General features: G+C 39.7%; 1 protein-coding gene across 1 annotated transcript in view; it reads right to left on the bottom strand.

The window, feature by feature from the left end:
- slc12a2 (solute carrier family 12 member 2) overlaps positions 1–25,721 on the bottom strand; it is a 63,918-nt gene that overhangs the window by 10,883 nt on the left and 27,314 nt on the right. Inside the window, exons 3-21 of the mRNA XM_085360116.1 lie at positions 24,293–24,368; positions 21,420–21,515; positions 21,195–21,334; positions 20,914–21,024; positions 19,983–20,091; positions 19,725–19,849; positions 19,409–19,493; positions 19,162–19,319; positions 18,934–19,041; positions 18,655–18,778; positions 16,953–17,054; positions 13,996–14,151; positions 12,252–12,351; positions 11,100–11,211; positions 9,866–10,006; positions 9,334–9,440; positions 4,758–4,837; positions 2,186–2,329; positions 641–688 (exon numbers count right to left, since the gene is read on the bottom strand). Of these exons, the coding sequence (XP_085216242.1) occupies positions 641–688; positions 2,186–2,329; positions 4,758–4,837; positions 9,334–9,440; positions 9,866–10,006; positions 11,100–11,211; positions 12,252–12,351; positions 13,996–14,151; positions 16,953–17,054; positions 18,655–18,778; positions 18,934–19,041; positions 19,162–19,319; positions 19,409–19,493; positions 19,725–19,849; positions 19,983–20,091; positions 20,914–21,024; positions 21,195–21,334; positions 21,420–21,515; positions 24,293–24,368 (2,122 nt within the window). The remainder of the gene's footprint in view (positions 1–640; positions 689–2,185; positions 2,330–4,757; positions 4,838–9,333; positions 9,441–9,865; positions 10,007–11,099; positions 11,212–12,251; positions 12,352–13,995; positions 14,152–16,952; positions 17,055–18,654; positions 18,779–18,933; positions 19,042–19,161; positions 19,320–19,408; positions 19,494–19,724; positions 19,850–19,982; positions 20,092–20,913; positions 21,025–21,194; positions 21,335–21,419; positions 21,516–24,292; positions 24,369–25,721) is intronic.

Below are 25,721 nucleotides of genomic sequence, written 5' to 3' on the forward strand. Positions count from 1 at the left end.
GTATACAGTAGAATTCTGTTTATTGCTTGTAAGTATAGTGTTCTATTATTAGAAAATAAATTCGTTTAATTTTATTATTTAAAAGTTTTAAGTGATATAGGTACAGAATAAAAAAACATTACTACTAAAAACCAAACAAATGGAAGTGTGAAAACAGGAGAGCAGTTTCCATCCTAAGAAGAAAGCTTAAGGCAAATTAGTCAGCTCCAGAATGTGGCAAGAAAAGCAGGTGAGAGACTGAAGACAGCTTGGAGAAAACAGAAATGTTGGAACACAGGCGCACACACACACACACACACACACACACACACACACGCGCCTACCTACAGAAAAACAGACTAAGTTAAAGGCAACATCATATACAGTACAGCTTTAGAGTTGGCTCACGCTAGGGACATGAGAAAGAGACATGTTATATCCCACAGCCAGGGACCTAGCAGGCCAGAAAGAAGGAACAGAGGGAAAGGGAGACAGCAGGGTGGCGACAGTATGTTAGTACAAGAGGGATTCAAAATATAGTGCGAAAAAAATGGTGGCAGAAATGAGGGGAGCATAGCAGCAGGAGCTCAGAAAAGATACTAAGATCAAAATGGAAAGAAGGGGAAAGGTTTAAGGCAACTAAATGAAGTGGATCTCCTGCCTTTTTTCAACAGGGGCTGAGTTGTAGCTTTGCCATCATCTTCATCATCTGGGAATTGAGACAAAAGGAGAGAAAACAAAAATTATAGTTAAGGTAAAATGTTACCTTGACATGCGACGTAGCAAGATGGAGTTAAGTACGTCAGGGGATACCAGAGGAAGAATCTAAAGCTGTTTGAGAGGCAGTTAACTGTAACCTCCCACAGTGGGAGACAAACAAACACTGAAATACTCTAGTGACACTAATAAACACACGGCTCAACCTTTTCCCTGAGTTCTAGAAATTCCTAATGTCCAACATGAACAAAACCATCAGCAGTGAGCCGAGACTGTCTGGTTACATCAAAGTGGCTTCGAGTGGCCTCGGTAAGGAAACTGCATCGAATGGAAACTTCCTGCCAGGAGTGGATTACCTTAGGATGGAAATGGAATCTGATGAGAGGAGGGAATTCGCCAAAAACTGTACAAATGACAGCACGGGTTCATGCTTTGGCAGCAAATCAAAGGATTACCCAAAGCAACCTTTACCAGACCAGTGTGTTGTTATTTTGTATACCTCAACAATTTCTAATCCAGTTCCCAAAACACTGTTTATCACGCGGATACTTTAGCAAAATAAAGAGCTGATAAAAGTATTGTTAGACAAAAATCTACCGAACAAAAAAAACAACATTTGCTATATTTTGTCTCCGAATTCCTACAAAAATTGTGATATTGCTCCGAATCTTTAATGAACAATCAATAAGGTAGTAAAAGCTTAATCATGAACTATTACTAATTAGTTCAACTTTATGTTTTTGCTCTATACTACTACCATCATCTAATACTATAACATATGCCATCTAAGTATCTAATACTTAATATATTTGTGGCAATGAGAACCCAATACCAGTTCAAGGTGCTATACTATATAGCTACAGACTCTCCAATATTAGAAACAATCTAATCAATTCAACAACCCCCTATGAGAGAGCACTTGGTTGTTGAGGTGGGGCAAAAAAAACAAAAAGGAAAAGGCCAAGAGCAGAGCTAGAGTTGGGGGAAAGCAGCCATCTGCCACGACCAGCTGGGGGCTGTGGGGAAAGAGCAAAAGAGCAGACAGATTTTTGTCATCTCTCTTCACTTCTTTAAAGAAAACAAACAAACCAAACAGCTTTCATGAAGCCAGGTTGAAAGTAGCCCAGTGCTCAGGCTGCAACTGGGAACGTTCATTACTCCTCCAATCTGGAAACAATTGTACGCCTGTTTGAGCTGAATTAGTCTCTCTCTCATACGGTAACAGGGGACACACGCACACACAGCCCAAAACATATGCACAGCGGGGAAGCTGGAGCTGTGGGTCTCAGGGCAGTGCATATGTATGCTTGTGTATGCAGAATAAGGAAGGCCACTGAAAGAAGAAAACTTAAATAGTGACATGAGGAATGTAGAAAAACACAAGGCTTGCAATGCAAAACCAAAAATACAAACGCAGACGTCAATGTAAACACTACCGCACCTGGATTACAGAGAAGGATTTTATGTAGTCATACTGATGATAGCTAACCTTTCTGGACTGCTGGGCTGTTCTGGAGGCTGGTGGCCTTAGAGGATGGCTTAGAGGAATCTGCATCAGAGTCTTTGCTGGTGTCTATGGAAACGATCACGTCTTTCATCCCTGATGGCTTTTCCTGCGAGGACAGCGACTCATCTGGCAGAAAATTAAACGGAAGGGGGAATTAGAAATATACATAACAATATACTAAGCTAGTTCACATACATAATTAGTAGGGGTGCAACGATATTCGTATCGATATTGAACCGTTCGATACAGTGCTTTCGGTTCGGTACGCATATGTATCGAACAATACAAAATTTGTAATTTATTTTATCAACTTTCCTTCTGACGATGCTGTCTGTGTTGAGCGCTCAGTGAATCTGCGTTCGACTACTCTGCCTAGGGTCGACAGTGCAGCCTAGGCGGAGTAGTCGAACGCAGATTCACTGAGCGCTCAACACAGACAGCATCGTCAGAAGGAAGAGCGCAGGGTAAGCTAGCGAGACAGAAGTTAAGCTCTCCTTACAACATGGACCTCCCCCACTCTCATTCAGATCTGGCGTTTGGAATTATTTTGGTTTTCATGTGACGTATGACCCTGAAGGTAAGCGAGTCATGGACTAAAGTAAAACAGTATGTTGGATGTGCCATGCAATGCTCAATTACATGGGTGGGAACTAGTGTGTTAGCGCAGTTAGCTCGTTAACGTGTTGGCCGTCTAGCCCCATGCACGGGGCGATCGGCGGTAGCTCGTTAACGGAGATTTGCCGTGTTGTGGCGTTAAGGTCATTTCAGCGAGATTAACCTGAAAGCACTAGTGGGAACACAACGAATATGACTGCACATTTACGCCGACATCATCCTAGTGCAAAGACAAGTGGAAGCAGACAAAAAACAAGCAAGCATGCTGCTAACTTTAGCCGAGTCATTTAGACAGCTGTTTAATATGCTGCTGAGAATATAGCCCAGAAGAAGCGGATAGTATAGCTTTTATTTTGGAAAGAGACATTTCTCTGTAATAAACTCTCTTTTTCCAAAGATGCATGATTCCTCAATCAGATACAGGGCTTGCAATATCGCTAGCCCAACGTCCCGGGGCTAGCGATTTTTTCAGTCGGGGTACCAAAATCTATCTCTGCCCTGCCTGTCGGGCTATTGTAGGAAGGAAAAATCTATGTCAATGCTTTTGCATTCTTTCGGAAATGTAGCTGGGTAATTATGTCATTGGCATCGGTGAGCCACTGTCAATATGTGACATATTGAAATCGCGTTTGAATTTGCGCTTGTTTTTTTGCTTTCACTTTGCAATCCTGCGAACTGTGTATAGAGAGCGACAGCACTGATCTGTGAGTGATGATAATTTGTGCACCAATTCCTCTGACATCGTCTTATTAATCGTTAGCTTACTATGCAAACATGACAAGTGAAATCTCCCGCAGCTTAAACGTGAGAGGTTGATCGCGCAGAGAATCGCTGAGCTTATGTGAGTGCGTGTGTAAAAGCAGCAGGATTTATATTTGACTACGATGACCTGGATGACTGAGAACCTTCACAGACAGATATATATTTTAGTTCTGCTGAGCCAAATAAGACAGGTCAGGGTGAAGAAGTGACAGCCAAAGAAAAGCTTACCACAAAACGGAGAAGTTATGACAAATCAGACTATAAGGCAAAAAGAAAGTGCAGCTTTATGGTTTCATGGACAAAATAATTTCTGTGGCTGCAATATGATGAGCTAAATAACCAGGGCTGCACATAAGTGGTCCGCAGGTGCGCATTCGCTGTCAAAATAAAAAACACGCACAAGGGTTAGGGTTAAATTTAAAAACTGTACTTTTGAGTTAAAATATATATTTATAATTTTAATAAATGACAAATTAAAAATGCATGAACATTTTTTTTGTATCGAAAAAATATCGAACCGTGACACCAAAGTATCGAACCGAACCGTGAATTTTGTGTATCGTTGCACCCCTAATAATTACTACAGCAATCTTATGACCAGGCTTTTTTAATTTGTGGTAAAATCAAATTATTCCAATTCTTTACATTTATTCACTAAGGTTGCCAACCTGCAAGTTGTTCTTGAAGCAAAAATGTCAAATATTTGTTTGCAGCCACTCAAAGATGTGGATTTGATGAGTTTTTCTGCCACACAATGCATATTGACAGTAAGTATAGACAGTTTATTACACATTGTGTGCCACTGTGCTGGGACTTTTGGTCAGACAAAACCAGATGTCACCTCAGTCTGTGGAAAACTATCATTTTTTCCACTTGCAAGTTTTCATGCTTAGTATTGTGAATGTGAACATTGTATGAACTGATGTGTTCGGTTCCAAACTGGAACGTCAATCAATGCTTGAAAATATCTTAAGACTGATAAGCAGACTGAAGAAGAAGGAAATATAATGAATGCTTATTCTCCTTCTAAGTTGATTTATGTGACGCTATGTGATAATACTGGAAAAACACTCAGCTATATTTAATTAACCTTTATCTGTATGTAATCTGAGCTGATGCTACATATGTACTACAACAGTGTTTTTTTAGAATAAGCTGCTCTGCATGTGTTTGGTACCTTGCCCTTGGATATGGGAGACATCCAGCCCCTCTTTCAGTCGCAGGATAACAGCACCAAACTGGAAGTCAAAGGCATCACTTCAAAGGAAGGGGGAGAAAAAAAAAAGGTTCCCATTAACAGTGGACTGAAGCAATTTGCCCTCAACTAAACAAAGACAGTAAGAAACCCACAGAGTATTTAAGAAAAAAGATAAACAAGCACACAAGAAGACTCAAACATCGTTCTCAATGCCACAGGTTGTAGTATTGTATTGCACTGGACAACATACAATGGAAAATAAAGGGCAAATTTTTAAGCGTATTAGCTTTGATTTTAATACTATCGGACTGAACAATCTGTGACATTCAGCTCTAATGCTATAATCCTCGCATTACAATGAAGAACCCATTCACCTCAAGTCTCACATGACTGCTTTAGAGTTCAACAGGACAACAGATTTCTCATGGACTTGTTTTAATCCAAGGGAGATCAAAAAGATCAAAAACATGACAATTACACTCTATCCCATAATGGCTAGCATGTTTCTACTACTGTTTATGTAAAAAGAAGTTTTTGTATACATTGTATTTGAACATATTTGAATAATATCAGTAATATCAAAAACAACCGATTCTGTTTATCTAGAAGCGTTTTCAGTGGGAGAAACATTTTGTCATCATGTAAATTACTTCAGTCTGAGCTGACTGGAGGTTTCCCAATATTACAAAATGTACATTTGCATAGTCAAAGGAGCTTGCAAAGAAAAGCGTCTGGACTTCTTTAAGTTACTTGAAGACGTTTCACCTCTCATCCGAGAAGCTTCTTCAGTTCCAAGGTCAAATGGTGGAGAGTCCCAGATATAAACCTAGTGGGAGTAACCCCCCACAGAGGGACAAAAGGACCCCCTGATGATCCTCTAATCCCCTGAGCCAAGGTGTGAGTCCCAATCAGCCAGAGTTTCGGGTGAGTTCATTGTGAAACCTGGCCCCACCTTATCATGCGAATTCCTGAGGTCAGATGGCCCAGGATGTGAGTGGGCGTTAAGGCGTCTGGGAAGGGATCTCAAAACTGGATTATAGATGGCAGAGAGTTAGTATCGTAAACACCAACTCTCGGTGGCGGAGGTTTACGACACCAACTCTCTGCCATCTATAATCCAGTTTTGAGATCCCTTCCCAGACGCCTTAACGCCCACTCACATCCTGGGCCATCTGATCTCAGGAATTCGCATGATAAGGTGGGGCCAGGTTTCACAATGAACTCACCCGAAACTCTGGCTGATTGGGACCCACACCCAGTTTCACACCTTGGCTCAGGGGATTAGAGGATCATCAGGGGGTCCTTTTGTCCCTCTGTGGGGGGATACTCCCACTAGGTTATATCTGGGACTCTCCACCATTTGACCTTAGAACTGAAGAAGCTTCTCGGATGAGAGGTGAAACGTCTTCAAGTAACTTAAAGAAGTCCAGACACTTTTCTTTGCAAGCTCCTTTGACTATGATGACCTGGATGACTGAGAACCTTCACAGACGTACATTTGCATAATGACCAAAACTAGCACCACTGACTAACAATGAACCGTGGTCAGGTTCATGATCATTAATATGCAAACTGTCATAAACATTATTCAGTGGCCATTCACAGAGATTTGGGGAATGGCTCTAATCACAAACTTGTAAGAAAGAAAGATGCACCCTAGACATTTGTCAAAGCTGGGAAGACACCTAAAGAATGCTTCAAGCAATCCAGAGTGAAAGACAACTGCTGTATAGAGCACACAGCAGTTGTATAGAAACAGTATGAGACAGCTGAGATGCATTTCCTCTAATCATTGAGTCTCTGTGGTTTTAAAACCCCAAAACATGCTGTGTCAAAAATGGGTCCATCCCAAGGATGGGGTCAAACTGCATAAACAGAGTAACATAGCGTACGCTGTTAAGTGCCAAAAGGATTGCTATGATTTATACATCGGGGAAACCAAACAACCTAAGGGGATTGGGACAACACAGAGGAGCTAACTCATCAGGCCAGGACTCTGCACTTTATTTACACCTAGACGCTCTCGGTGATGAGGATGTACACATCATGGACAGAGATGAACGCTGGTTTGAGCGCGGAGTCAAGGAGGCCATTTACGTGAAAAGGGAAAGACTATCTCTGAAACGAGGAAGGGGCCTAGACATCCAGATGAACAGAATCAACTTTTTGGGAATGAGAGGAGTTGTTAAGGATATCATTAGTTTTTCTGTTGGTAAGCTGTTTTTGCTGCTGTGAGCTACCGTTAGACTCTGTTAGTTGTTATTAGCTGTTGTTAGTGAAATATGTCTGTGAAACTTCTCAGTCATCCAGGTCATCGTAGTCTAAGGAGCTTGGAAAGAAAAGCATCTTACATTAAATTATTTAACTTAAATTTCTTGAAGACGTTTCACCTCTCATCCGAGAAGCTTCTTTAGTTCTAGGAGCAACTGGTGGAGAGTCCAAGATTTTTAAGTCCTATGGGAGTGTACCCCTCATGGATCCTCTACCTAATCACACCAGCCAAGGTGTGAAAACTAGAGAAGGCACGATACCACTTTATGTCCAATACAGATACCGATATCATAAATTTGGATATCTGCCGATACTGATATGAATCCAATATAGTGTGTTTTTTAATCAATAAATCAGTTTTTTTGTTGTTGTTTTTTTAAATATCTTGCTGCATTTTGTATAAGTTCATACTCAAGTCTTGAGAAAAAGTAAAAGAAAACAAAAAAAACCAAACAAACACTAAAGCTATTCTGTTATACCTGTATGCAAAAAAATACACTGCACCCAAAATATTTCATCGTTCAGCAATACTGATCAATCTAATGAACTTAAACCTACTCCATCCTCCCTATTCTGGTATTTTAAAGAGTACTTAGCGGAAATATAAGGCAGAAAGAAAGAAAGAAAGGTTCCCAAAGGAAAAAGTACTAGCTTACTAGGGTATATTAGACTTAATAGTTACTATATACAGTAATGGACTTCTATACATAAAACTTTGGGTGTAAGATTCAGATAATTATTTATTAAAAGCTAGACATTTTAAATGAGAATAAGAAAAAAAAAAAAGAGTATTTCTTTGTGCCCCCTTTTCCCTGTTCATGCCCTATCGGCCCCCCTGGCATAACTTTGCTAGACCCGCCCCTGCACAGTTACCAGCAGTCAGCTACGTAGAAAAAGATCCTGGTGTAGAAAGTAATATTAAATAAATTCTAAATTCTAACTGATCATTGACCAGTTTCACGATTGAAGTAGCAACAGGAGAGGGAGGGAGAGAGAAAAGGCAGTCGCTCCATCGGTTGTTAAGCTTAATGTGGGAATGCTTTTCAAACATTCAGAGATGAACTTACACACTTGCTTTACTTCCCTCTGGGATCACTTCCTCGGAGATGAAATGCCGGTTTGGTAGCAAGGCTACAAATGCTCAAACAGACCGCCGAGAAGTCTCGCACGCCACCGCTGCTCTATCACGTGAGCACACTGCTCCGACGTGCTAAGGTTATGAGGTGAGTTACGCCATGTCGCAAGTTTTGTGAGGTGCTTTCATGATATTTAATGGATCGGATTACGTTTTTTTTATTTATTTATTTTTATTTCTCTCCGATATCCGATCCAGTAATTTAGGTCAGTATCGGACCGATACGCAATATCGGATCGGTCCATCTCTAGTGAAAATGGGTGTGGGTTACAATCAGCCAAGGTTTCAGGTGAACCCACTGTGAAACCTAGCCCCACCCTATCATGTGATTTCCTGAGGTCAAACAGCCAAGAATGTGAGTGGGTGTTAGTGAAACTTTCTCTGAAGTGGATCCAACATTGCTGGACTCACATTCCTAAAGAATGAACCATCGTACCCTGCGAAAGTGTAATCAAACTGTTTAAGGAAAAGTGTGATTTTTACGACACTCGAGCCCAAAATTACCTGGCAAAATGTTAGCTTATAACGAGCTGCTCTAATGGCCCTGCTGACAGCTGAGTTGTATTGGCCTCCACGTTTGGGGTACTAAGAGTTTGGCGACATGCACAAAACAGGATATGTTGTAAGAGAGACATCGTTCCCAGCCACTGAATTCAAATATGGTGAGAGAACTTGGCAGCTTCCAGCATGGACCAATTGTACCTTTTATGTTACCTAGAACCTATACCACTGAAAATTTTATAAATCTGTTAGGGTGAAATATATGAAAAATATAAAACGTACAATAACCTGTTTGCATGTGTGTGCATACCATTAAACTACGAAATATTAGTTTATTAGTGTCAACAACAAAATTGTTGAAGCACCTTTTTGATTTAATCACAGCATTCAGTCTTCTTTTGTACACACCTGCCAACAATTACAGAGACCGATTAGCCCTATGTAACATCCAGCTGTCCTAGTAGGAGTTTCCTGACATTTACCGAGTTGCGTACTAAAGAAAAATTCACGGTTTGTAGAACACTTACAAAGCAGGAGGGTATAAAATTTCCACAGCATCGGATGTACCATCGAACACAGTGAAGACTTGTCGAAAGAAGAGAGTGTTTTTTCTTTTATATAATTCTTTTCTTCTCTTATTCTACTTACTGGATCATGCTGATGTAAGTCTCCACATTCATCATGTCCCCATCCCTCCAGTCATTCTTGAAGCCCAGAACAAGGGTGTTTGGCTTGAGGCGGCCAAGACCAGCAGCCTTGATTGGACCAGGAACAGGAATCGCAGATTAATCATTTCTTAAATGTGGCTCATTTCCAAAGAATAAGCAAAACTATGAGTGTGGAGCAGGAAATAAAAACAGTTCAGTCCATACAGTGTTCAGCCTTTCACTTGGGTTATGAGTCCAATCTTAAAGGAGACTCATATTATCCACTCTCAAGTTCCTCAAGTCTCAATCATGGATCTGCATGACTGGTCTAGTCATTGTCAGAAATATTAGTTAGTTAAACTTACCAATAATGTACAACATCATTTACCAGTTCAAGTATTATGCCCCAACCTCTACTATTGATGGCTCGGCCCAACAAACACAAAAAAAAAAAAAAAAAGTACTTGAACAATGCTTCCGTGCAAAGAGTTAAGAACAAACACACAACTCTGAATAGAATTTAGTTTTCCTACCTGAAGCAAGTACTGACAGCCTTGTTTTAGGTCCTCAGCAAACACTGGCGTGTAGAAGGCTTTGGTCTCGTTCTTCAGCAGCCAGCGTTGGTAGCGTGCCTGATCTGTGGCAAGCTCTTTGAAGTTTGGTCTTCTATAGCCCTATGGAGACAGGAGGCCAAATTAACAACAGCCTTAAATTTATCAGTGTTGGTATTGTACAACAAATGACCACAAATCTAAGTTTCAAAGATGAAAAGATGCGAATTTCAACAACTTTTGATGTGTGAAAGTTAAACAGAAGAATTTAATGTGCGGCTCAATCACCTGCTCTGAATCTCTGCCTGCTTTTGTGACTTTTTCGTTCAGTACTCTGCAGTACTTATTTTTAAAATACAAAAGACCAGGCTATTCCAAATCGTTCACTAGCTTTGTGTGCAACATTAGGGCTGTGCGATATGATGATATATTAAAACGACATATTGTACTCTATCGTTTATTTCATGCTGTCGAAAACTCTTCACTGGAATATGTTTTTCATTGCTTTCTAGAAAAAGGAAAAAAAGTCCCCACCACCATCCAAATAAATAAAAGGACAGATTAAAAAATAGAAATGCACAATGTATCACCAACTGCTGCACCTGCAAGAAAAATAAACATAACACCTGGAACAAACATTGGAAAATGCGCAGGTACATAAATTGATCTTCTATGGTTGTGTGTGCGCATCTGAGGACAGAAAATTGGCTTCCTACTAAACATGTGGGGACCAGCATTCACTTATGGGGACAAAATGCCAGTACCCACGAGTGTGAAGGCGTGTTTGATGCTCAAAATGTGCTTTTAGTGTCAGGGTTAAAATTAGCCTCAACCTTACCATAACCTGAGGTTAGGGTTAAGCATTGGTTTTTTGATGGTTAGAGCAAGGGAACAGGGAAAGCATTATGTCAATTAGATGTCCTCTCCAAGATATGAAAACACCTTATACACATTTCACATTTTTCTCCTGGTTGCCCCTGCATTGGCTCCACATCCTACAGTCTAAGAACCACCGATGCAACCAAATCCAGAGGCTCCCACAGCATATCAAAGTCTTCTTTTATATTGCCTGCTAATCAGTGCTATGTGGTTTAAACAGTTTGGTGAAGAACTGGATGAATCTAGCTAAAAACTGACTTTTAAACAGCAATTTGACAGCTAATTCATCAGTAGCAAAAAACAAAAACAAAAAACAAGCCAAATGACATCTGCTCACCGTGCGAATATGGCCGCAGATCATCATGCCTACATTCTTGGTGAAACTGTGGACCAGATCCAGAAGGGCAGGACGAGAGTTGGGATAACCAGTCATCACCAAACACTGGGGTCTGCAAAAAGACACATATGAGAGAAAACATCCACCAAGTCTGCATCTGCATCATCCTTTACCACATCTATAAAAGCAGAGAAGGGACGCCATATTTTGCCAAGTTTACAGAATTGTTTGATTTTATGCTTTATGTGTAGCCAACTTTTCATTTGACCTTCCCAGTAACCTTTAGTCTTCTTAACACACAAACACCCACATCCATATACAGTCAGACACCAGAAGCAGAGCAATGAACATCAAAGCAAATATGTTAGCATGATAGGATTATTGGACACAATACAGAGGCAAGAACAACTTCAGAGGAACAAAACAAATTCTTGAATTTTGAAGATTCATCCTTTTAAACTACTGCTTGGTTTTCTGCCATGAGAAATGTGCAGTAAATCCACAAAACAATTACTGAGCCAATTTGTTACATGTGCAAGCTTTAAGAGAATGAACACATGCACACAACATGAGGCCGCATATATAAATATACTCAATAAATTTCAATACATTTGAAAATTAATCATCTCCCCCTCCACAAAGTCTCTACTTTTTCCCCATATGATGGTAAATTATTTAAATTGTTTCATGAAACACTAAGGCTAAGTTATTATCATGTCAAATTTTGTTCTTCTCAGGCTGCAAAAATCCAGAGGTGAACGACTGGCTGAAGAACCACAAAGATTGCGACACATGGTGCAACGTCAAAATCACTGCATGGCACTCACAACGATGTGAGCATAAATCGAGCATAGCAGCTGAGCTAAACCTAGCACAACACGACGATAAACAATTGACAGAAGTTTAAAGAGACTTTGGGAATGAAGAAAACCCATCAACTAACATGACGTTGGGGAAAAATAGATTAGAGGATAACATAACCAGATGTCCATAAGCATCCAACCGAGAGCTACCAAGCAATCGCTTTATATGTGGACCGAGCTTGAGTGTTTATCAAGCATGGTGAGTAATAATATTGTGCTTCCATAACTCAGATGCCATCTACACTTGCAGGCAAGAATGGTTCAGCTCAATCACGTTTGTGTTTGGTACCTGAAATTCTTGATGTGGTCCTCCACTCCACTAAGGTGCAGAGTGTGGGTCAGGGCCTGGTGGTAGGTCAAAGCCTGGGTTGATGAGCCCCAGTTCACATCTGGAATGGAGGACACATGCAGGCAGAAACACAGTGGAGTTAGCAAGTGTGTTTATGGGTCAGATTGCTGGACTAAAGGCTACCTGACCCATGTGGTGTTAACGTCAGTGAAAAGGCCTAGTGTATGTGTAGCTGCATGTCAAACTGAGTGTTCTCACAGGTGTGTTTATAACTGTATAGCCAGCTTTTAGTTTAAAGAGCTGCCCCACTCAGATTATGGATTCAAAACCAGAACCTTCTTGGCTGACATCCCAGAAAGTTGATTCTGTTCATCTGGATGTAGCATTTTCAGTTTGAGAAACAATTTGCCTTTCTTCTCTCCTGGATCACTTGGAGCATTCTTTAGGTACATTTAACATATATCAGCTGGGATAGCTACATTTGCTCAGGGCCTTTTTGATATGATGTTCTTCAGCTTCCCTCATGGCTGTGTCTGTAGGGATGGGGCTCAGTCTTTACTGTAGCATCTTACAATGCTGTGATTGCAGCCATTCCCCAACTTCCAACTCTTTGCATATCAATGATCACGAAACTGTCTCACTGTTAGTCAGTGCTGCAAATTTTCATCGTTGTGCAAATGTATAATAATAATTTATAGCCATTAGGGAAATCCGCAGTCAGTCAAGACCGAAGAACTCACTTGGATGAGTAGTTTTATATACTGTTGTTTGTTTGTTTGTTTGTTAATTAGTTAGTTAGTTTATTTGCTCGTTTTATTCAATTTTAAATCATGCTTTTTATTTGTTCTTGTTTCTAATGTCTCTGTAAAGCACTTTGAATCACCTTGTTGTCGAATTGTGCTATACAAATAAACTTGCCTTGCCTAGTGAAACGTTTCTCCCATTGAACACGCAACATCCAGATAAAAAGAATCAATTTTCTGGAATTTCCTTACCTGGATGATTGAGCACAATCCAAGATTCCTTGCTGAAAGGTAAAAACCACTAACCACTACACTACTGTCCACCTGATTTATGAACTTATATTATTTCTGTTTGCAAATTTCACACTAAAGGTAAACCATAAACACCTCAACATTTTTGGAAAAAGCCAGAGATATGTAGAGGTTCCATAAAAGACTGAGGTGTGCAGGGACTTTTAAATTAACCAATCAATTTAATGCAACATATTCCTTATGCAAATGAATTCAATACAATAAAATTGTATTTATACAGCACAAAATCAAAACAACATTTGCCTCAAGGTGCTTTATATTGTAAATTGAGACCTACATTAATACAAGAATACAAAAAAATTACAAAATTCCTATAAGACGCCCTATCAGCAGACACTTGGCGAGAGTGGGAAAGAGAAATTCCTTTTTAAAAAGAAAAATCTTTAACAGAACATGGAGGAGAAACCATAGGCAGGTTAGGGCTAAACACCATACTGTGGACAGAACACTGCTTATTATCAAAATACTTCACAGCATGTTATCTTAAATCATGGTTAACTGTCATCTTACCTTCTCTCTAGTGTCTTGAGACAACTGTCGTTGTGAACTGGTGCTACATTAATAAAACTCAGCTTAACTAAATGACAACCAATATATAATTCTTATATCATATTGGTACTTGGTAATTATTTTACTCCATAAAAAAAGTGAGGAATTTTTGGCCAAATTTGGCGTGCTCTCCAACTCACCTGGCTTCTTGTGACTGACATAGATATACAGAGCCATAACAATGACATTTGTAAGAAGGGCAGCTGCCCAGTTGATGACAAACATCACCCCACAGCAGAGAATGGCTCCAGCAAGGGAAACCCACATGTTGTAGTATTTGAAGCTAGGTCTCCAGCCTGTAACATCGATGTAAATTAGTCACAAAATAGCAAAATACATTTAAAATGCCACACAAACAGTGCTAGTCACATATAAGGTGCAAACAAAAAGTTCCATAACTGCTCCAGCTGGGTATGAACATGGTCATGTGCATGAAACATGACCTTTGGCAATGACAATGAAAGCTTATGTTATTCTTGTTGTGACTATTTGCATTGGTGCATTTGTAATTCATAACATGAGAGCAAAAGAACCATTGTGTTGAATTCTACGAGCATTTACTTTAAAAGCAACTCAAGATTCTTCATCACTGGTAAGAAGAGTTGGGTCTAGTTATGTTAGACCCCAGAGCAGCCCTTAGTGGGTGGATCTGCAGTCAAAACCAAAGAAGGCTCATCAGGTCAAAAGCAATTCTGACATGGTGAAGGAGATCCAGATGGTACCGCTGAGCACTTCAAGTAAAGCAGTAGGACTGACTGCATCAGTCACTGTATCAGGGTACAAGGTGACAAGGGCTTTTGCTTTTTATTGGAGCAGTCACAAAACTTTTTGATTTCATTTGATACAGTTTAGGTATTATGTGCAAAAATTAGAACTGAAAACTGAATTAAATTCAGTTAAGGCTGAGTAGAAATTCTTTTTCAGACACTTCAGCTGGGAACAAATTAAATAAGACCAGCAATGTGGGAGGTTAAAGAACAGGAAACGTTGAGTCAGCCTCCATTTAAAGAAGCTTATTATAAAACGGTCAATGTTGCTGTTAGAGAGGAGGGATAATGTTTCAGATGGATCTAGGCATATGTTTGGGTTAAAGAATGAGTTGACAGTCTACTAGAAGTTATACGAGACATTAGGGACCATATTAATTCATTGGACAGTACAGTAACTAGAATAGTGGGATTTTAGTGATGGAATACAGTTGGTGTGTGTTTGGTTACACAATGACAGAGTCTTTAAAAAACAGGACATAAAGGGTACATTGACAGTGTCGTTCCTGAGTCTATGAAGGGACTTTAGGAGTCCCAGAAATGAGAAAGTAATTGGCCCTGAACTGAAAGTAATGTTTGTGTTCCAACGAGAGAAATCTATTACACCATCATACTGTTTCTGTACTTGCTAAATGAGTCATGTACCATTTAGGTCCATGTAATTTTATGACCTGCTGGAGGAATTGGAAAGAGAAAAATAATCTGTACCTGCAGTTCTGCTAAGGCTTTGGTTTGTCTGTGTGTGTGTGTGTGTGTGTGTGTGTGTGTGTGTGTGTGTGTGTGTGTGTGAGTGAGTGAGTGAGAGAGAGGGATGAGGGGGTGTAGAGAGAGGAGAGGGTGTAGAGAGAGGGGGAAGCAAAGAACTCAATATACGCCATCAATAAATGGTAAATGAACTGATTCGTATATGGAACATTTCTACTCTACATGATCACTGAAAGTGCTTTATACAACTCGCCCCCTGGGCTTTTTTTCCCCCCCTATGCAAGTGCTTTCTAACTAACATTCACACATATTCTTATTCCGATGGATACATTGGACAGCAACTTTGAGTCGGTATCTTGCCCAAAAATTGCAAACTGGAGCAGCCAGGGATCGAGCCACTAACCTTCCAGTTAGTAAATGACCTGCTCTACCTCCTGAGCTACAGCCAGACGCATCACTGAATTTGTCATCAGTCTACAAAGTGTGACTTCACCAAAGTTAGTTTAAAAAAAAAAAAAAAAAGAAAAAGAAAGAAAAAGAAAAAAAAAAAGAGAACTTTCCCTTATCAGTAGCTGAATCTATTTGTTCAGTTTTGTATGCATTTCTGACACTTTAGTCACTAGAATAGAGAGATGGGTACCAAGGGAGCAGGAGACCATCTTATCCCACCTAAGATTTATGGTTACTAATCTTAACAGGTAACACATCAGATATACCACACACTTTTTCCACAAATACTAAAAGACTGCATCATATAGATGGATTACTGTAGAGAAATAAGAAGTAAAAACAAGAACATGAGTATCAGCCATTTTTGAAAATCTCCCATTCTGGGCAGTTTGAGATTTTTGACTTTAACTGAGGTTCTTCTTTCAGACAAGTGGAGGTAAATAGTCTAAAAACAACTTTCATTTGGCTAGCCCTTTGTGGTTGACAAAGACTAACATTAGAGGAAACAGACATCACCTACCTTCTTATGTAACAGTACTGTCCCAATATAGTTACAACATTAACCTCATCATCACATTTTGGGTTATTTAGACCAAAATACTGAATTTTGCTCTACAAGGGCCTGATATCCACTTACGAGGACATTATACTGCTCCTGTTCTATCAAAATTTTAAACGAATATGCTCATATGTGGCTCTCATTTTTCTTAAAAACAAAAATAAGGCAAAAAAAAAAAAATCTGTTAATTCTTTGTTTTTACATTCATCAGGCCCCAATATGTCCAAATATCAAAGAGAGATTAACAATGCATGCAGTGGAAGAGTTTGGGTCTTAGGAGATTAATGACAATATGCTTTCTATATTTATGATCAACTGTCCAAATTGAATTTTCTTTGTCTAAGATGCATCAACTTCTAAGCCTAAATGTATTCAACCACCTAACCTCTGGTATGTCATCAGTGTGAATGACCTCTCTTATGAGACACACATCAGGACAGTCTCATTGAAAACCAGTAACTGGTTTTTAAAAAACACAACATTATACCTAATGACATGAAGGCTTCCTTTTTACAGTCTGGATTAGGATGACAATAACTTCCTCTATTGTCTTAATATGTTGATCAAGAACTTTATTATGCTTAGATTCTCCCATTTCTAAATGTACTGATCTTACCTGGTGAGTTAGCCAGTGATGCATGGAACACGGAGAAGTTGATCAAGGCATATGATGCCAAGAAAAAGTTGGAGATAATGGGTGCAATAGTGTTCAGCTCAGCTGCAAGAAGAAAAGCACCAGTCAACTCAGAAAAGTTAAAAATTTCACCTGTGATTTTATGTCCAGTCAAAAAAAACAAACAAACAAACAAAAAAACAAAACAAAACCCTTTGAATAAACACTCAAACTCTCAGGATGAAGACAGTGAACATATCGGCTGCTGCTGACTCCAGCATGTGGTCATGCAGTGCGCCATTACTGTAAAATCTTAAATATTTAGGCATCTAAAAAGGTAAAGTTTTCAACAGCTGTTGTATCAATATTAATTTAGTTCACTGGTCTGTAAAAGTGTTTTTATTAGGAGCTTGCAATAAAACAAACAAACAAAAACTACAGACAAGAGTTATTGTCAAATTTTAGACCAGTTGCCATGTTCATAAAACTGACAACACTTTAGGATGAATTTCAGAGGACAGTAATGACCCTGGTTCTGTATCAGTTCAAGCAAACAAAGAATGAAATGTGGAGCAGAGCAGCTGAATCAGGTGGGTTTCAGGCCTACAGAGGGGGAGGTGCCAATATACAGCTGCAGACTGGGGCTGAGCAGTGTGAGTGCTGGATGAGAGAGGCCCTCCAGGTCCGCTCAAGAGGTCGCAGATGTGGACAAGACGTAAAATGTAACCATTTTACAACAATTTATTACACTGTGTTATCATTATGTGTCTTATTCTATTGTTTGCTGGTTCAATCCTTTTCACATCAAGCCCTCTGTTTCATTATATTTATTTTAGCATAACTAATACTACACGTTATCCAAGGTTCATTTGAAAGTTTTCCATGATGTTCTTCTTCTACAATAATTACAATATTTAGACTCGTCAGGTTTTAAAACCTAAACTCAAATAAAGGGGGTAAAACAAGTATTGAACACATCACCAGTTTTCAAAGTAAATAAAGGTGCTACTGACATGAAATCTCACCAGATATTGGCAACAACCCATCCAATCCAAACATACAAAGAAGACTGTGTGAAAAGAATGGGCCAAAAATCACATCTGAGCCATGCCTACGACTAGCTTTCCCATACAGGAGGCATCTTGAAGCTGTCATCGCCAACAAAGGCTTGGTTTGAAGTATTAAACAAATTTCAGTAAGCGGCTTTAATACTTGGAGATCACACAGGGTTTCTTTGAAAGTGTGGATTGGATGGTTTGTCACCAACACCTGATGAGAACATCGTGTCAATAGCACCTTTAGAAATATATTTACTTATTTATCTATTTTACTTGCTGTATTTTAGAAAGCTGACAACATAACTTTTTTAAGAAATGACTTCTTGGCCATTAGTTCTTCTGTTTCAGCATGGGGTCAAAAGTCTCCCTTTGGTATAGAGTATTTTTCTGGGTATAGATATCGTGATTAAAATTCTAGTATCATGACATCATTCTAAATGTCCCTTAGGCAAGGGCACAGTACAGCATGCACCAACGTGGGTTTTTTCTGTTTAGAACAAACACTGCGTGAAAACACCGGTTCTCACAAAAGAGAACAAGGGTTCTGAGAACCACGGTGCTCTTACTTTCCAGCTAATATTTTTGTACGGTTGTATGTGATCAAGTATGAAAAGCAACCAGCGAGCAAGCAATGAGTGAAGCCATACCAATGAGGATAAAGGCCAGACCGATACCGAAGGTCAGGATGTATCCTCGTAGGGGTTCATTGTTCTTGCCGTAGCCTTTGGCAAACATTTGCAGGCCAGGATAGATGTTGTCCTTACACAAAGCCTGCGGAAACAAAAGCCTTTGTGTTGTCTCACTGGAGTTTAAGCTGTTTATAATCAAACGCTATAAGAAAAACTAATTAAATCATTTACATTTTTCCATCACTCAATACTGCAATTTATTATATACAGTACTTTAAAGCTTGGATCTGATCTTACCTGAAAAACTTTAGGTGCACTAACTAAAGAGGCCAGTGCTGAGGATAGAGTGGCAGAGAAGATGCCAGCAGTGATGATGGGCCCAAAACCAGAAACAAGGCTCATAACCTGAACAAAAGATTACATGTAAATTGAAAAGTTAGATGTCTACATTAAAAAAACCATTAACATTCATGTTCTGATAAAGTTGTTTTGTAATATTCATATTCTTTTACACTTATTTGATACCTGGAAGTCCCTATGCAGTCCATAGCGGCAGGTATCCTCATTCTTGCAGGTAGAGAAGTCATAGCCAAATTTGCAGGCAGCAGTGGAGCAGTTTGCCATGAGGTGAGAACTGATTGTGTCATTCACATTTCCACTGGCATCTCTCAAAATACAGGAGCCTAGTTTTTAAAAAGTATTATCCACATATTAGATTTTGTATTTAAAAAGGATGTGACAACCTTGGAAAAACGCAGGTACTATACACCACCTGTTGAAATAGCAACACCCAGGTAGACTATCCCTGTGATTAATATGGCTAGAAGGGTCCCTTTGGGGATGGCCATCTGTGGGTCCTGCAACAACCAACCACAACAACATTTTAAGATTACAATATATAACTGGATACAAGGCTTTAAGATGAGTACATCAAATCCTACAGCCAATTCAACGCTATGAGTTCCGTCTCAACAGCCTTAATCAGTGGAAGCATAGTCATATTCACCTGCACAGTACAATCTACAAAGTAAACCTTTACTTGGTTTGACACTATATCAACATTCATCACATGGTTGCACATGACTTACAGCAAGGTCTCCTGAAATGTTGGCTCCAGCCAGAATACCAGTGGCGGCGGGGAAAAAGATGGCAAACACAGAGAAGAACGTCTCTCCTCGGAAGTCTGGACCCATGTTCTCCCACATTATTGAAGCTGACAGAAAAAAGATCAAAGGCCAACTGTGACACAGCAGTGTAAAAGCCAACATGAGCCCTCAGATTTATGAGGTGTTTCTTATATTATTTTTTAACAAACAAACAAACAAACAAACAAACAAACGTCCTACCATCATAGCCCAAGAATCCCTTAGCTTCCTTTGACTTCATAGGAATGAAGCTTCCAATGAAATAGTTGAAGATGGCTGTGACAAGGACGACGAGTAAGAAGATCTGGGCCTATAGGAAGCAATTAAAACCAGTGTATTAATGTGTAGTAGTTAAATCGACTACACCTGTAGTATATCTGCAGGGTTGTCCGAGTCTCATGTAAACATTGGTCTGGGATGATTTGGTGTCTTCAGTATTTGGGATTGCAATGTACCGATTCCAAGTTACCACAGCCTTCATAGTAAAATTCAGTGCAATTCAGTTTTATTTATATAGCACCAACTTACAACAACTCGTGTCTCAAGATACTTTATGTTGTAAGATAAAGACCCTACACAGCAATAACACAAATATAGCAATAAAACCGTTTTTGGCTGCCATGCTTTGAAAAACTCACTCTAAAAGCTTTCCAGCATCAAGCAAAATTAACAACATTGGAACAGAGGCAAGCACACGGGCACATCATGCACCAACATGGGCTTGTTCAGTTTAGAGGGGGGAAAAAAACCCAAAGGACAAAAAAACAAAACACCCCATGAAGGCAGTATGAGATCACTAGAGTAAGCAGCAACAGAATTACAAACATTTTCCAGCTTTCTAAGTTGCCAAATTTTGGAGTGTAATCCTGTATTGGTTTAGCTTGCGAAACTTGCTAACAGCTTGCCAACAAAGTAAACTGAAGATTTTCGTGTTACCTTCAAATTTTGATTTTTGTGTGGACCCCCCACCTCCCAACACCAACACAATCACACATGCACACAATAAGACCGAACTTAAGTCTTTATAAAAAACAAATTTTACAACCAGTGAGTGTCACTACTTTGGCTACATTCATGTTTTATGTAGTTTCATATAGGTGTAAGTTTCTATGAATTGGGATGTTGTGCATACCTTGGCCTCCCACTCCATTCCTGCTACAGAGATGCCCAGAAGAATGATTATTGTAATGGTGCCAATTATTCTGATATCGTTGACTTCATCTGTCATGACGGCATCCATACCCTGAGATACAATACAAGGACTTGGTAAATTGAATGACAATAATCAGCAAACAGTGTTTTGATATGTGCTTTTCTCTCTCAATGATGCCAGGACAACCCACTCCTGCTGATCACTGATCAGCCATAATTAGCAGCTTTCTTGAATTCAATGTGAAATCCTAATAGACTTACAATCAGAAGTTCCACAACAGTCTCAGCAAAGCCCACCACATACATGGCAACAGCCACTGCATTGGCAAAGGCAAAGATAAGACCAATAGAGCCTCCAAACTCTGGGCCAAGACTTCTTGAAATCAGGTAATATGCTCCACCTGAAAATAGCAGGGAGTGTTAGCAAAAGTTCAGTCATGCAAAGTCAGTCATGCAAAGTCAGTCATTCAGTCAAGTAAAACATACCTCCCCTTACAAATCCATTGGTGGCAATGGCAGAGGTGGAGAGGCCAGTGATGGTTGTCACTACTGTAGCCATGGCGACGATCACACAGGAAAGAGCTGTAGAAGAGACCACATCATGAACGGATTAAAAAAAAAAAAAAAAAGCATAATACTTAACAGTTTTTAGCAGCCCTTCCAATCACTCTCATGTCTCTGTAAAAAGTAACAGGACAAGCCAATGCAGCAACGTCTGTCGCACGTCTCACGTTGTGGTGATATTTCACATCAAAGTGGAAAATGATCAACAAGTGCCAGGAGGCTAGGAATACTGGGCTTAGCTGAGTATGAGCTAGCAGAGAAAAAGTGATGAACACAAAACTGTCAATAAACAAGGGGCAATGAGACATATGCACCTTGCTAGGTTTTCTGGAAAGTAATACTTAATACCGCAAACCTTGTTTCATTTTTTTATCATAACCCTGGTAGATGGCAGCTGCGTTTTTATGTTGGGTTTTTTTGTCTTTTTAAGAACATCTCAGTCATTTTTTTCATTAATCCTTCCTTCAATTACATGAAGCGTGCCAGTGCTGTGTGGTGAAAAACAGCCCCAAACCATGATGTTCAATTTTGGTCCCATCATACCAGACTAGATTCTCCCAGGATTAAACAGACTTGCCTCCATCTTTTTCAGCAAACTTTAAACACACTTCAACATGCCTTTTGCACCATGCAATCAGTGGAGTCTTGCATGGTGAGCAAGCATACAGGCCTTGGTGGTTTAGTGCATTATTGATGGTTTTCTTTGAAACAATTGTAACTATTGATTCTGGCTCAAGTGGTTCTTGGCTCTTGGACAACTCTTCTGATAATTCTTTTCACGCCTCTGTTTGAAATCTTGTGCGGAGCACCTGGTTGTGGCTGGTTTAGGTTGAAATGATGTTCTTTCCACTTTCACATTTTGGCCTTTAGAAATTCTTCTGGCACGATGCTATCATCACATTTTACAGTAATAAGGTTACAAACATCTTGAGAGAGCTTATTTTTACCCATCAAAAGATGTTTCTTGTGTGACACCTTGTTTTTTGGAGAGACCTTTACATAGGCCATCTGCGGGGACTGAACCAGCTGACATTAATTTGCACTAAGTGGCGGGGTTGCTTTCTAAATCATGCTTATTTGAGCTGGAGTCATGACTTTTATGCCTTAGAAATACATTTACTTAGATTGGTAATGTGTTCAATGTTTATTATACCCACTGATCCCCTTTGAGAGAGGCGCTTTAGTGACAGTGGGAAGGACTCCCAGCAGAACCAGGCTCATGGAGGGGTGGCCATTTGCCCAGCAGGGGTAAGGGGTCAGAAGCCAGTAGTGTCCCGGTATCAATACTGAAGTATTAATAAGCCATAAATGTTAAATTGACTAGTGCACATTTTAACAATGGCCATTTAACTATTAGCACAAACAATTATTGTTCGTGGTCAATAATATAAAATTACTTTCAGATGTCTGGTCTAGAGTGTGGAGAACTAAAGTGTGAAATCTGGATCAGAGGAGCCAATTCAGACAGGTTTCGGGTTTGAAGAGCAAAGCTGAAGATATAAGGAGTTGCAGACTGTAAACGTGCAGCAGTGTGAATGCTGAAAAAGCGAGAAAGAGAGAGGGAGATGTCACGGATGTGGAGAAGAAGACGAGCTTAAAACTTTCTACTCTTACAATAATTTATTCATTTGTATTCCTTTAATTACTGTGTGGTCAGTTTGAAAATGCAGGGACTGGTTCAATCTTTTGCAGTAAGTACTCTGTGTTTTTATACATTCTTTATTTGTGTGTGACTAATACTACACTACTATTCATTTCTCCAAATTCATTTTTAGCTTTTCCATAATACTCTACAATCATTATATAATTTATGTATTATTTAATCTTTGTTCATTAGTATGTTTTAAAATACATTTTACCTTCTGTAAACCATCTGTACAAATGAAATCACTTAACGTAATTGTAAATACTTATTTTGTTAAACCAAAGTTATAATTAAAGTTAACATATTCAAGAAATGAAAACAGGTACCGAGTATTTCCTTGGCTATCAGGATCTGGCTTGAAATTCTAGTATCATGCCAACCCTGGCTCTCATTTTAATGCTAATGTGGATGCAAACAGATTCCACATTAAGCACCTTAAAATGTTAATGACCCAATACCAACATTTACATAATAATGTAAATAACCTAATAATGATCCTTATTGCTGTTTTAGAGAGGAGCGGTGCTTCAAAGGACAGTTGCAGATTTCTGTCAGAATCTGCAGATTATACAGTATAAATAAAATGTTCATGTTTCTCCAACGCTGTCTTCCAAACAGTTTCACTGGATGGCCAGGAAGCGTTCGCGATGTCTTATCGGGCGCTGATAATTGGCGTCTGTCTTGTGTCAGTGATGTAAAAGACGGATTTAATGCGACTTGACCGTTCAGACAGCAGTCGCTTTCTAAAACATCGGATATGTATCGGATTCAGTACCACAAACGAAAGTGACCCAGATCGGATTTGAAAATATTGGATTTGTGACGTTCACACTGTCACACCATGATCGGATATGGGTCGCATAGGGTGTAAAAAAAAACAAACAAAAAAAAAAACAAAAAACGATTTGATGCGCTTTCGCCTGCAGTGTTGTGAACGTAGCCTTATTATAACTGAAAAAGATGTAGTGAAACACTTGCACCTCTGACTAATCTAGAATAAAAATTATGAAAGATTAGATTAGAAAGATTAAATAAAAACAGAATAAGGACTCTTCTACCATCCAACATTTACTTTTGACAGCTGGGGAAAACTGAGCTCAAACCCCTTTTTACAGGTGACCCCCTTTAAGTTGGACAGCTTTCTACTTACCAATTCCAGACTGGCCCACAATCCAGGACATGCGAATGAAGAGCATTACACCCCAAATGTTCAACATGCAGCGTACCTACAGAGATGAAGAAGTGTTACTGTTGACGCCATTTAAAAAAACAAAAACAAAACACATTTGTCAGTCTATATTAAAGTACAGAAAGTTAAATACTAAACATTTTTTTTAACTTAAAATAATAAATCTCCAAACCTGCACTACGTCACAGACAGTCAATCGCTGTCAATAAAACAAATCTAGTTTTCAATGTTTTTTTTGTTTTTTCCTTTTATACAAATAAAACCAAGTAAAAAACAGTCTCTCTCACTCGGGGGAGGGGGGTCGACTACAAACAACTGGATCTAAAACTGATCATATCATGTTCAAGCTGGTACTAATTCATTACTAATGCCATTACATAAGCACTTGTTCACCATTAGTTATTACAGTAACATATAATGTCAAAGAAAAAGATTTTTAAAAATTTGCTCGTTTGTATGCTTGTTGAAATTTGTACTGCAAAGTTCAACAAGCTTGTTCTTATTTACACACAGCAATGAATAAGAACCCTTTTATTTTCATTAAATATAAATAAACTAAGCTACAAAAAAAATATTCTCTGAGTTCAAAAACTGAGCAGATAACATAACAAAGCTACTGGTCCGGACGGGATTCCCGGCCGCGTCCTCAAGTCATGCGCGGCTCAGCTGGCTGGAGTGTTCACACACATCTTCAACCTTTCCCTTTCTCTGTCTGTAGTCCCAGCCTGCTTCAAAATGGCCACCGTCGTCCCTGTACCCAAATCCTCCACCATCTCCTCATTGAACGACTGGCGACCTGTAGCGCTGACCCCCATCGTTAGCAAATGCTTCGAGAAGCTGGTCAGGGACTTCATCTGCTCTGCACTACCCGACTCACTGGACCCTCTACAGTTCGCATACCGCCACAACAGGTCCACTGATGATGCCATAGCCCTGACACTACACACTGCCCTGTCACACCTGGAGAAGAGAGACACGTATGTGAGAATGCTGTTTGTAGATTACAGCTCAGCATTCAATACCATCGTTCCCTCGAAGCTGGACAGGAAACTGCAGGATCTAGGACTGAGTAGCTCCCTCTGCAGCTGGATCCTTAGCTTCCTGTCTGACAGACGCCAAGTGGTCAGACTGGGCAGCATCACCTCATCCCCCATCACACTGAACACTGGTGCTCCACAGGGGTGTGTACTGAGCCCTCTCCTGTACTCACTCTACACCTACGACTGCACGGCCACTAACAACTCCAACATCATTGTGAAATTTGCGGACGACACTACAGTGGTGGGTCTTATCACCAACGGTGATGAGACAGCTTACAGGGAGGAGGTCAGCGCCCTGACCCACTGGTGTCAAGACAACCATCTCACCCTCAACGTCGCAAAGACAAAGG

This window comes from Diplotaxodon limnothrissa, linkage group LG7, assembly GCF_057381915.1.
Source record: "Diplotaxodon limnothrissa isolate DT_005_m linkage group LG7, D_limnothrissa_male_GT1.1, whole genome shotgun sequence".
In the NCBI taxonomy this organism is placed as follows: domain Eukaryota; kingdom Metazoa; phylum Chordata; class Actinopteri; order Cichliformes; family Cichlidae; genus Diplotaxodon; species Diplotaxodon limnothrissa.